Here is a 13662-nt window from a genome sequence, read left to right on the forward strand (position 1 = left end):
GAGCAAGATTTCTTCAAACTGATGCACCTCAAAACAAAACTAAAGATAGATTTAGAAAATATATTAGACTAACGGGTCCCTGATCGAAGGATTTTTTATTTTCTTGTATACTTTTGTTTTATCCTGTATCGCTTAATTTTGGTGAAAAAATTGAAAATCAACTTCAAATGTACGCCATCTTGTTTTAAATTAATTTTTTCCAAAATCCTTCGTTCAGGGACCCGCTAGATTAATCTATTTTCGAAATCTACCTTTGTTTTTGTTTTCAGGTAAACCAGTGTAGAGAAATCTTGCTCACCGCAAACCTATGTTTTTAAATCATCGTCTACGTCATCGGCTGTTATGACGATATAAATTAAACGTTTCTTAAAACAAAAAATGTTTTCTAGTTCTTTAAAACATGCTTTATAATATACTTAATTGTTACTTATGGAAATTATTATTTAATAACTAAAAAAAATCACAAAGAAATGTCGTTTTTCCACTTCCTGACCGCGACTAACCCCTTAACTTAATTCCTTTAATTCAAAACATAGTACCTACTTTATTATTCTATTAATCTATTCAATTTATTCAATTTAAAATACAATATGCTTCAATCAAAACATTTCGAATTAAAACTCTCAACAAATATTAAAAATTCCTATTTGAAATCACCAATGGAACTAAAAATCAGACCTGTTATTTACCTTCATTTCCCGAATGTAATATACATCCGCATCAATCGATCGATTAAAATAATACACAGTGACTCTTGTCCCAATTCCATCGATATCGATAAATTAATACTCGACAAACTGCTTCCGGCCATAATGCGTGCATCTCGGTTTTGATTAATTTGCTGGAGCATCGAGAAGATCGCTATTATAATAACATATCGTAGATATTCCATCGACACGAAAATAATAACGGGTTACGAGCGCAGTTTCGTGTTGATAAAAGGAAAATTTGCACGATCGACAAAGAAACATGAACGACGGGGCGCGTGATCGTGGCGCACATAAATATTGTAAGCGTATGAACAGATTTCGTGCTCGAGTACCCAAACGAAATATATGGCACGCCGTTACGCCCCTGGCCGTGCCGAGAATTTTCGTTCCATTCAACCGAGAACATCCCTTTTGGGGGGTTCGCAACGTGTCGGTCTCGTGGCACGCAACGTTGAGCTTTTTCTAATAGAGTGCTCGGGTCTCCAAGCGGACTTTATCGGTATCAACGGAGTGACAGGGTGAACATAGCAATTGCAAGCCAACCTTGTGATATACGGATAAGGAAGCAGGAAAAACGGTGGTTTCCCGTTGGTTCCGCGGCTTGTCATCCCAGAGATCTACTGACCTTTGTTTTACAAGCATCGAAACTCTCAAAAGGGGTCGCCTATTCCAGAACAGTGTTTCTCAAACCACCCAAGAACGCCTTCCATAAGAACTTGTTTTACAATTTTTACAATACAGTGGTGATACAAATAACGTACAATTAATAGACTATATTTTTAAATGGATAGAACAGTCGTTAAAAAAGGAAAATATTCACAGACAAGCTTTGCTGTTCGGCTCGGCTCTAAAGATATCAATGTTTAAGGGCAATTGAAAACCCATTTTATATAACGATCTTAGCAGATCAACCCTAGGAACTTCATACAATTCACATTGTCAAATGATGTGATTTAAATCCTCATCGCTTTGGCCACATCTACAACTACTGTTCGTTATTATGTTTATACGCGCCAATAAAACTGCCAAGTGGTAATGATTAGCACGCATTCTATTAATTGCTGTAACAAAATTTCTCTTTAGTCTTTTGCGTGAGAACCATGGCGTAGAACCATCGCAAAAAAATTTTTGGAGAAATGTCTTGCCCTTATGTAACCCCTGTTCCTTGACAGTTCTGTGGTAACCATCCTGGCCTCTTTTTTGTATATACCATACAAGTCGGTAAATGGAATTTTAGAGATGTTGAGGGAACTCGATGAAGTAGCCATTTTGGCTGCTCTGTCTGCCTCCTCGTTACCCTGAATACCAGAATGCGATGGGACCCAAAATAGTTTCACATAACTGTTATATTTATTTTTATTGAATAAATTGTGTGAGATCGAATTACGCGCCAGTCGCGAAGATGGTGCACGTAATCAGGTGTGCATGGGAGTATGTTTGAAGAGCGCGAATCGGGAAGCGTGATAGATCGAATGTTTGTAAACGATGTTTGTATGATTGGCAAGGATGGAGTCAGAGTGCGAGGAAGAATGAGTGCGAGAGAGAGAGAGAGAGAGAGAGAGAGAGAGAGAGAGAGAGAGAGAGCGCGCATGTGAGGACGAACGTTAGAATGTAAGGAGAAGCGAACGAGGCAAGTGCGAAATAAAGAAAAGTAATAAAGTCGTAAAGGAGTTTAAAAATTGGTACCCGGATATTTCCTACAATTGTATTTTCTTTTTATTTCAAAAATATATGAGTTAGTCTTAACATTAGCTAAGGGTGATTCTAAAGCTTGTAGACAACTCAAAGAATCCGAGAATATATGTGTTCCGGATAAAATCAGGCTCGCGTTGCGAAGAGAGGCGACGATGACTGTTGATTAAAAAGATAGGCGTTCCTTCGCGGTCAAGTTCGCACTTGCGTGAATTGGCAGTTGCGATTGAGTGAGTTGGGACGCGAGACGCCCTGATTGAGTCTTATTCCCAATCGGGGCCTGCTACCGCACCCCTAGGCGAGCGGAGAGGTGACAGCGTGGGCGAAGAAGGGGTAGCACGAGGCATCGTCGGTCGGCACCCCAAGCAACGGAGTTAATTCGATTTAGACAACTTTCGACAAGGGGACTCTACTTCGAAACGGGCTTTACGTAATTCCCAAAATATAATAAATTTCAAAGATCTTAGTTTTCGTAAACCGGAGAGTTTTATTTCCTATACCGTGTCTGCACGCTTTATCCCGAACAAGATGAAAATTATGATTCTGATGATCCAAAATAATTGAGAATGCATCGTTTAACACGTTGACTGCCAGAGAAATATTCTTGAAAATTTCTACTAGAATTCAATATTATTCAGACTATTGGAGACTACATAATCAAACATCCGTCGTGGTATTTATTTTTATAACTTCATCAAAATACACGAACTTCATTTAAATTCATTCCCTTTGAAGCTTAACTTTCAGAATTAATTTTGTTAGTTCTTCAGTGAAATGCACTGTCACCCACATATGGGTGACGTGGCGATCAACGAGTTAACGCAATGCATTCGGCAGTGTATATAGAGGCAAGGGCGTTTATAGAGCAGGTTACTGTTAAATAGAGTTCTGGGCATAAACAAGCCGATCCAACACAGTTGGCTCCCATGATTTTACTACCGTCAGTATATATGGAGTAACAGTTGGATTCTTCGCATATTTCATTGAGAGTAGATCAAGAATTTTTGTTACTTTTTATCAGGAGTCCGAATGAAGTATTAATAGGTATCGAAGTGGTGTACGTCTCAAAGTCGTAACTGTAAATATAAGGACTATTCTAAGAGTCTATTATGTTCGATTCCAATACAGAAATAAGACATCTAGTTAGAGGTCCTTTTCCTTCTGGTTGAATCGTAATACTCTTGGACACATTTAAAAGTGAGAGAGCTACGATATGTCAGAATTTTTGATATGAAACAGCTACCCAAATATTTAGCGCGATCCCTGATGAACGTTAGTTTAGATTCCGCAATTAATATGTTGGTTGGAGTAGATATACGATAGCCTAATGCAAGTCTAATTACTTTAAATTGAATCCTCGCTAACTTATTAGCCAGAGCACTACTAATATTTGAATGTGTTAATTAGTCTATACGAGTAAACAAAACGTTACCAACTCTTATGGTTAAGTCTTCTACAAACATTTAGATGTTGTCTAGTAAATATTTCATGATATACATAAAATTAAATAAGTCATATGAATATTGTATAGAAAATATTAATCCTTATCCTTTTCATACAATTTCAGATTATGTATTTGACCATAGATTTAAGTTTGATGTAATTTAATTTTACTTAAACATAATTTATCTTAAATAAATCTAATATTATCTGGAATTTATTCTATTATTAAATTCCATTATTCTATTTCAGAATAAATTTACACAATTAATTCCATTTTATATGTGCCACTTCATTTCGCCTTTAACTATTTACAACCCTTCTCAATTCAGAACGCAAAAAAAGAGTTACATACTATTTATTTATTCGTTTATTTCAATCTCGCTATTCAGACACATATTATAAGCACCTAAGACGTACAAAAAATGTATTTGTTTAAACTGTTTGAGTGAGAGACCACGTCAATGTAAATTTCAGACAATATCAGATTGAACTAACGAGGTACATCATCCAATTGACAATCCTCAAGTTTGATAAAACCTGGCACACGGATGGAGCAGGAGTCGGAAAAGTTTTTCCATGAAGGGCTGAATAATAAAACTTCTGAGCTTTGTGAGCAAAGGAGCAAAGAGAATCATCGTGACGAGTATAACCGAGGTCAAATTAAGTGAATGTATGATAAAAATGTTTACTATCCCAATTAAATTGAAACGTATTATTCTATTAGGTTGTCCCGAAAGTTTCTTTCGCGAATTACACTCAATTATTTTATGTGGTCGTGTTTATATAAATAGACAATCTAATTTCATAGATATTCATGTTGTAACAGTAGTGGAGCAAAATGAATCGTGCACAATTCAGTAATGTAACATAAAACATAAACTATTGTGCATTTATTACTTATTAATAAAGCGAAAGAAACTTTTTAGACAACCTAATATAATTCAATTTTAATAGGTTTTCCAAAAGGACCTTTAGAATTTTGTTTGTTTAATAAAACACAAATGGTATGGAATATATCCAATCTTTCTATTTTAAACCAAAATACACACAATTGCAATTAAACGTAAGAGATAATGTATTTTAACTATCCACCACGTCAAGCGTATTTTGTTAAAAGACAAAATCCTGAAGATCCCTTTGGAAATAGTTTTATTTCAATTAAATTCTAAATCTTTGTTTGCTGATTTATAAAGTCAATACGAAGTGTATATCACTTTCGATGAATAAATCTGCTTATCAGATTAACTTTGTTCATTAAACACAAGTTCTTGCTACGCAACGTTAATATTAATTTCAATTATTGAGTGGATATTCTAAGATAAGATGTCCTGTATCTCGACCATACGATCAGAAGGAACGTTATTTACTTAGAAGAGAGAATTACTTTGATAATGAGACAATTTTCTGGTCATATCTCACAGGACCTCAAGATCATCGATATTTCTTTAATGGGATGTAATAGTTTATGAGCCAATGGTGAATCTCATAAAAAAAAAAATATAAAAACCACACATATGTTGGCCTTGACGTAACCTTGCAATTCAAGAATCACGTTTGTATAGAAGAAAAAGAACTGTATACATTTTACGTCTTTCGGTATGAGTATATGTAAAATATTTTCTTGTAAGATGAAAATACAACCGGAATAAAATTAACAAAATCTCTATAATTCTACGCTAAGTCAAGAATGTTCAATATACATTATTATCACGAGTAAAAGTATGGTGGGGGGCAGGGAGAGATAAATCAAATCTGAAAGTTAATTTTAAGAATGAATAACATTTCAGGGTATCAATATTTGATTGCAGTCTCTTTGGTAGCGATAACAGCAGTTAAATGTCGAGACGACCACCCGATTAATTAGTTAACACATTCAGGTCCGTGCTCATACATTTACTCGCTTCATTAAACTCCAAGCAAAGTCCGAGTGCATATATTCGTGGTTGGACGAATCGAAATCGATTCTTCTTTGTTAATTTGTTAGGGAGAGTATGAGATTTCGGAATTCGAAGCAACAAATTCGGTTAACGATTTCGTTGTGATACTGTGATTTGAAAATATATGAAGTGAAAACTCGAAAGTTTAATACGGTTTCTTTCTTCATTGATTTATTCAATCTGTCCAATTTTGCCAGTTTTGTCTAGATATGTTCGATTTTATTCAACTTTGTTCTATTTCATTCAGTCTTGTTCAGGCTTATTCATTGTATATAGGCAAATGTTTCTAAAAAGATCATATATAAAAATTATCGATAGCACAGGGACATCATATTATAATACATTCATATTATAATATCACTAAAATGTGAAATACGTACGCTAATATATTCTAGTGCTAATATTTAACTAATATATACGTATGTATTACAGTCATGTGTCATTATTCAAATATTCATAATGCTTGTAACCATTATTAAGAAAGCATTAAAATAATAAACCACACTAAACAAACAGCGCTTCTGACAAAAGCATAAAGTTTACATTCCAAGCTATTTACGACGCAAAAGGATGATTAATCAATTAAAAGGTTAAACGAATGTTGCTGTGCCAAGACATTTAAAGTTCCCCTGAGTCACTAGCATAACATCGGTAATGCTACTTACGGTTTCCGTCAAGATCCGACACCATATGCCATAAAAGGATTCGAAACGAAAGAAAATTAATTACTATTTCACTAATTTCGAAAAATTATAACTTTAAAAGTGTATCGTTTAATTAACTCCGAAAATTTCTCTCACTTCGCCATTACGAAATTTTAAAAAATCCCCGTAATAAAGAGAGAAAAGTTTCGAGTTTGAAAATAAAAAAAAACTTCTACACTCACAAGTTCTGCAATTAAAAAAATACATTCGAGCGATGCCATAAGTCCCCCAGACGTCATAATATAACTATGAATACCTCTAAAATGTGTTTTGCTCACTTGTAGGATTAAAAAGTTCTTAATTGCAAGCTTCGTTAGCCAGATCCTTCGGCATTGGTCGCTGGAGCTTGAATCGCTCTCGGGAGAATTTTAGACGGTTTGGAATACGAATGTTTTTGCACATCGAAATCGATTTCGCGAGCTCACGTTGCACGCAAGATTCGCGCATTTCACATTATGTATTTTCTTGGTAGCGATGAATGCAGGCGTGACGCGACAATAACGGTCAATTGAGGGTTAATCAACTTTGAATAACGAGTGACGTTCGCATAGGAAAATTACGGGACAAGAAAACTCGTCGTTCTTAGAACTGTGCACAAGAGGAAAACAACAAATTTCCAATTGTTACTTCTATCTGATTTATTACATAAAGCTACGCAATCTTTTTCATTTTCCTATTGGGACCATTAATTAGGAAACATAACGAATTTTCAATTGTTATTTCTTCCTAGTCTATCATTAATTATTATTATTATTGTTTCTTTCTAATCTGTTATTTAAAGCTTCTTTTTTATTTTTATATTGAGAGCATCGATTAGGAAACAAAACATATTTTGAATCATTACTTGTATTTAATTTATCCAATTTAATGAACGAATCCTACTTTCCATTAGTAATTAAAGTAACACATTATTAATTATTATTGTATTCAATTGTTACAGTATCTATGAATTTGAATTTTTAAATAAATATATACAATATATGCTGTTTTTATGCTGTATATGACGAAAAGGAAACAAAACCCACTTTCCAAGGATATTATTACTCGGATTATATGCTACAATCAGAAAGGATAGCTGAATAGAGAAGAATTGGCAACCCAATCACATACCAACGCTATTATTTCATCCAAAAAGAATAATGGCTACGCGCAGAATCTATTCACTACAGCTTCTTACATTGTACCTCGGAACGACAACCCCCAACAGAAACATAGCGCAAACGAATTGAAGAAATGCGTTTAAAATTAGCATAAAAATAATTTCCATTGCTGAATATGTATGTAGGTAAGAACTACAATAACTAAAAAAAAGTAAAAAGAATTAAATAAATTACAACATAAAATTTTAACAATAATAATTTCTCTAGAAGTCAGAGGAATTTTTATTTGCTCCGTATTTACCCTGTACTTAGAGCAATTGTAGTAATGCTTATGAAATAATTTTGCTCAAAAAAGGAATTCGTTATATCGTGCTCGAAAAGCTAGTTTCCAAAACTTTCACTTTTTATAAATTCGAAATAACAAAAATAATTTGAGAAATAATATAAAAATTAAATAGAAAAACGACTTTGAATACATATAGAGTTTGTTAGTTTTTCTTAAATAAAATATTCTCGCAATTAATGAACCCAAATTATAAAGTGTTTTCCAAAACGAGCTTCAGAAGTTTCTTTTTCAATTACGAAATAATCCTGTGTATTTTAATACAAATATATTAAATAAATCAGATACACTCCACACCATTTGTGTTTTATTAAAAAACCAAAATCCTATATCACCTTTTTGAAAACCCTTTATATTCCATGTTACAATATTTCAAATTGCCAAGGGAATCATCTTCGGTAGTTGCTAAAACAATAGAAAAAAAGTATCATTTTAAGTTAAAAGAAGACCCATCATTACTTCATTATTATTTAAATTATAATAATACTTCTTTCGAATTAAATGGTTTCTTCAAGCTCTGAATGATATTATACAGTCCAGTTCGGTAACTGTTAAATAAAAATGTTAAAACAGTTAAAATAAATTCTTTTTATTCTAACAGTTACTGAACAGGTCTGCATTAACAGTAAAACTAGTAACATTCCGAACTTGAAAAAACTTTTATTCAACAGAGTCTAAGAAGTTTTCAAAACGTGCATACGATGAACAATGCATTTTTAAATGATCAGAATTATTTTGAATATGTTGGAAAATCGTTATGGCTTCAGACAACGTAAAATGTTCGACATGATCTTGTCTTCAAGGTACAGCCTCTTCAAGTCTCGCCACCTATTCCCTTGCTCTCAAAGTTAATGTTCAAAATATTCACCTGATAGCTTCAACACAATTCACTGTAAATTCTCCAACACGTTTAAAAGATACTGGCATGCGTTCAGTAGTCAAGTTTCGTCGATACATTTGTATACTTCAAGGTCAAGAAATATGCAAACCCCAAACCATTCTACAAATCTTTAGTAGCAATTCTAATGTAATACTCCATCGATTTCATGAATACGAACAAGATTCGGATATTATTGAAACGCATATATACATATGTATGTTTCTATAGAAATTTTTATCTGTGTTTTTCGACCTTGAATCTGTCACCGCAGCACTTTCCATGCAGAGTGTCTACGTATAAGGTCGGACATACGCAGGGGGTCAATTCTACAACAAATTACTCTTAGACATTTTCTTTGTGTCGTCTTATTCTCAAGAATTTTCACTTTTAATATTTTTTCTGTGTTTTCGACTTGACACTCTTTAAACGGCCATAACTCTAACAAATTACAGTGCAAACTTAAAACTAAGTATTCCATTCGAAAGAGCGTTAAATTTCCCATCTCCCTGATGCCGAACCAAAATTTATTACATAGATTTAACAAGTGAAAAATTAGGTCAAACTTTACATTGTGACAATTTTAAAAAATTTGACTTTTTCTGTATTCGTTTTTCGGTTTCAAAGACATAGTTATTTGGCAGGCACTCTTCGGGAAAATAAATTGTACGGTGGTATTTTAGAGAGAAAATGACGTTTGAATGCAGAAAAGCGTGGGGTTTTAGGTGAAAATCTATATTTTTCAACAAATATTGACTTCTCACTTTAAAATTAACTTGACATAGGGTTCGATGTATTTTTTAGTGACACTCCCGAGCCTTCCGAATTTGGAAAAAAACTGATTTTTTGACACCTCAAGCTCCTCCCAGCCGAGTGTAGAACCTGAGTGCGAGGTGAATAATAATTGTTTTTAAACATGTATTCATAGAATTTTCGTTTTTAAAAACTATTTAATCAAAATCAACCTCGGTGTACCGATAAATGATATGGAGATTGGAACACGATCGATTTCATAAATCAAAAAATCGATGTTTTCGGCGCAGGAGAACCGATAAATTTTGATTTAGGAGGCGGACATTTTGAATGCTTTTCTGCATTTAAACGTCATTTTCGCCCGAAAATACCACCGTACAATTTTTTTTGACAATACCATTCAAAAGCTGAGACTTCGAGGAAGTTTTTCCCGAAGAGTGCCCGTCAAACAACTATGTCTTTGAAACCGAAAAACGAATACAGAAAAAGTCAATTTTTTAAAAATTGTCACAATGTAAAGTTTGACCTAATTTTTCACTTGTTAAATCTATGTAATAAATTTTGGTTCGGCATCAGGGAGATGGGAAATTTAACGCTCTTTCGAATGGTGCACTGATTTTTAAGTTTGCACTGTAATTTAGTGGAGTTATGGCCGTTTAAAGAGTGTTAAGTTGCAAATGCATAAAAAATATTAGAAGTGAAAATACTCGAGAATAATACGACACAAAGAAAATGTCTAAGAGTAATTTTTTGTTGAAAATTGGTTGTAGAATTGACACCCTGTGTATGTCCGAACTTATACGTGGACACCCTGTATATTAAAATCACCGTGTTCGTAAAATCTGTTAAGATTTACATTTCTTTGAAATTTGAAAATAAATATTTTGTTGTAATAAGTAATACTTTATTTTTATTGAGAACAAGATGAGGTTCCACGTGCACCAACTTAATCATTTTCGCAAAGTATAAAATTCTTGAATTAAATATTTCCTTTAATCCATAAATTGCTTTAAGATTAATTGAAGCTATATTAAATCACGGAAGCTAAACGACTTTTCCTTGTTAACTACAATTAAAAAGAGTAAAACCATGTCTGAGAAATATAAAATGAAATTTTTCCTTAATACGCAGGAGCAACACGCAAATTCAAAGGACCCTGTCACACATACCTACAATGCACAAGAAGATGTGGTTCTGATAGTCTTGAGTAAATTACATATACTGCTATCTCTACATGTTCATATAAATCCTTGTTAAAGTGTTTGAAATGAAGTATATTGTTCGCACATTTCACCAATCCGACGAATCGCACGATTCACGAATCCTCGAGATCCTTACATGGTACGAACGTCACAAACTATGTAGTTGCACGGTAGATAGTATCTATTACATGCAGCTTCGAGATATCTTAACGCATAAATATGGCTTATTATCAATTGCGTCACACAAATTTCTTATACACTACGAAATTTCCAACACAGAGAAATTACTTCCCCCCAAAAAAAAGAAATTCGTTACTCACCGCCGTTCTTGGCGTCCTCCTTCGCTTCATCCCCTACCGGCTGAACACTCTCCTTGCTCGTATTGCATCCCATTTTCACTCTTACTCCTCGTCCTTTTCTATATCCCTTCTATCCTCCAATTGCAAACGCCCACCGTTAGTCGCGACACTAGCCGTATAATTCGCGATTACGATCGACTAAGTGCTTTCCTCGTTAACATCTAGTCGTCGAATAAAAGGCCGAATATGGTGAATTCTAAGCACTAGAAAAAATACCAAGTATCCCGACGATGGCGAAACTCGTTGATTGGAAAAATCACAGTAGAGCGTGTCCGTCGTTTCCGAAAACTCGGTTTTCCTCTTGGCCTGGAGGTGAACGACACGGCGTGGTACCGGCTTAACGTAGCGGCCCGTCAGGACGAAAATACAAATGACTTTGTGGGGGTTGGTCGAACTGGACGTATCGTGAACTGGATCTGTTTAACCAGTCTCTTCCCGTAACGAATTATTGGCCGGTTAGAAAAATATGTATTAAAATAGTATTCGAAAGCTACTACCGGCGAACGCTAAATATACTAACCTACAGTAATACCACGAACACAAGTCCCGTCGACGTCGCGAGACGTACTGACACTGCCGACGACCCTGCCCTTGCGTCGCGACTACGCGAGTCGATATATATTCCTTTACGATCTCTGTGTGCGTGCACGTATACAGGCTGTGCTAAAATCGACGGTCTAAATTTTGAGTGGATTTATATAGTGATCGTCAAAATTTGCAGAAAAATATTAGCGAACGTGAGTGGAAAAATAAACGGTGTAAGAGTTTGCGAGGAAAAATGTTTTATGGTAGCATGTGCTTCGAGTGTTTTATAGTTATTTTGACGCATCGATCGACACGTTTTCTCGTTAAAATTTGCACATGTTCGAGAATTCTGGGGTGTTATTTGTCAACGAGATGAACTGATGTAAGAATCCATAGATGATACCTGAAGTAACAGTCTGATGATTAGACAGGTATTTATTTACTCACCCATAAAGAACTAGTGAAGTAAAAATAAAAACCGCTAGATAGGATTGATTCGCGCGTGTGCGTGTGTCGTAGTGTTTTTCCAATCAGCGAGTTTCACCATCGTCGGAATACTTGGTATTTTTCTAGTGCATAGAATTGGACGAATTCTTATCTAGCTACAAACTTTAAGTGACAAAAAATAAATAACCATTTGTTCGATACATGTGCTTAAAATAAATATTAGCATTTGGAAAATAGAATGAAATATTTCACGATGAAGAAATTAAATATGCTTCGAGTGTTTTATGGTAATTTCGATGCAATAATGGACATGTTTTCTCGTTAAAATTCGGACATGTGTAAGTAGACAAGTATCTTGGATTTTTATTTATCGGCAAGAGAAACTGAAACAATAATATTGACCATAGAGGACGCTTGAGATAACAGTCTTACGATTAAGTAAGTGTTTACATATTACGAGTGTTTGCAATTTCGTCTCTCAGAAGGAACTCGCGAAATAGGTATAAAAACTGGGAAAATCCTTGTCTAGGAACAAATTTCGAATAACAACTGAAAGATAAATCCTTACCTTTCTAAAAAAATGTAAATCTGTATTACAAAATCTAACACACTGTAGAATTCACTGTTTGTTTATATATACATATGTATAACTGTACACCAAAGTAGTCGCTAATGACCCTGATGTTAATGCGATCTTTATACAATAAATAATTACAAAAAAAAGTGAATGATAAATAACCATTTATCTATTACACGTAAAATAAATGTAAGTATTTGAAATATCGAATGAAACATTTCGTAGCGAAGCGATAAGAATTTACCTGTTCAATGAAATGAACGTCGTGAATAAATTACTAAACGTTGGTTTTATTGATTAGCAATTATTTGAATAAAAGATTGCCTATCTGCGATGGGTACATTATGTAACGCGAAAACAGTTTATTTGCTTCAATTTAAAACAATGTTTATATCTAAGCAGACGGAATAAAGACTTACGGTAACAGTTTGCAAAATCTATTTTTGAAAAAGGATATGGCTCCAGGACTGACACCAAAACTTTTGGTATCCCGCACAACTTGCAATTTCGGAGACTCTTTTCTTAAAAAATACTCTACTTGCCTGTAAATTGGGAAAGTTGTTGATAATTTTATATTTTTCTGTACTTCATTAGTTAATATAGAAAGTTTTGTTTGGGTATAATAATTGTGTTTTTTTTATTAATTTATGAATTTTTTCTTTCTTATTGAATTGTCCATACAGAGCTGGTTCTGTATACAGATATAAATTCCAGATACCAGGAAATAACTTTAATTGTATATGATATTCAGCAAAACCACTAAATAGACATTTAAAAAAATTATAAATATATAATTATATTTTATTGACAAAATTGAGCACATTAGAGATGAATTTAATTTTATTCGAACAAGAGCTAATAGATAATACCAATAAATAGCGATTTATTCGATTGAGTAATTACATTTTTATTTGTTCATTGTAAAATGTTTGATTCAATGATTCAATCATTTTTATTCAGCAACCGAAATTTTTATTTAAGTAAACATTTTGC

The 13662-nt window shown here is 33.8% G+C and overlaps 1 protein-coding gene across 1 annotated transcript in view; it reads right to left on the reverse strand.

Annotated features, from left to right (window-relative positions):
• Positions 1–11667, reverse strand: part of LOC128882067 (neuromodulin) — a 232861-nt gene extending 221194 nt beyond the window's left edge. Inside the window, exon 1 of the mRNA XM_054133645.1 lies at positions 11082–11667. Within this exon, the coding sequence (XP_053989620.1) occupies positions 11082–11154 (73 nt within the window). The 5' untranslated portion in view covers positions 11155–11667. The remainder of the gene's footprint in view (positions 1–11081) is intronic.
• Between the last annotated feature and the right edge of the window lie 1995 nt (positions 11668–13662).

Source organism: Hylaeus volcanicus, chromosome 1, assembly GCF_026283585.1.
Source record: "Hylaeus volcanicus isolate JK05 chromosome 1, UHH_iyHylVolc1.0_haploid, whole genome shotgun sequence".
Lineage (NCBI taxonomy): Eukaryota > Metazoa > Arthropoda > Insecta > Hymenoptera > Colletidae > Hylaeus > Hylaeus volcanicus.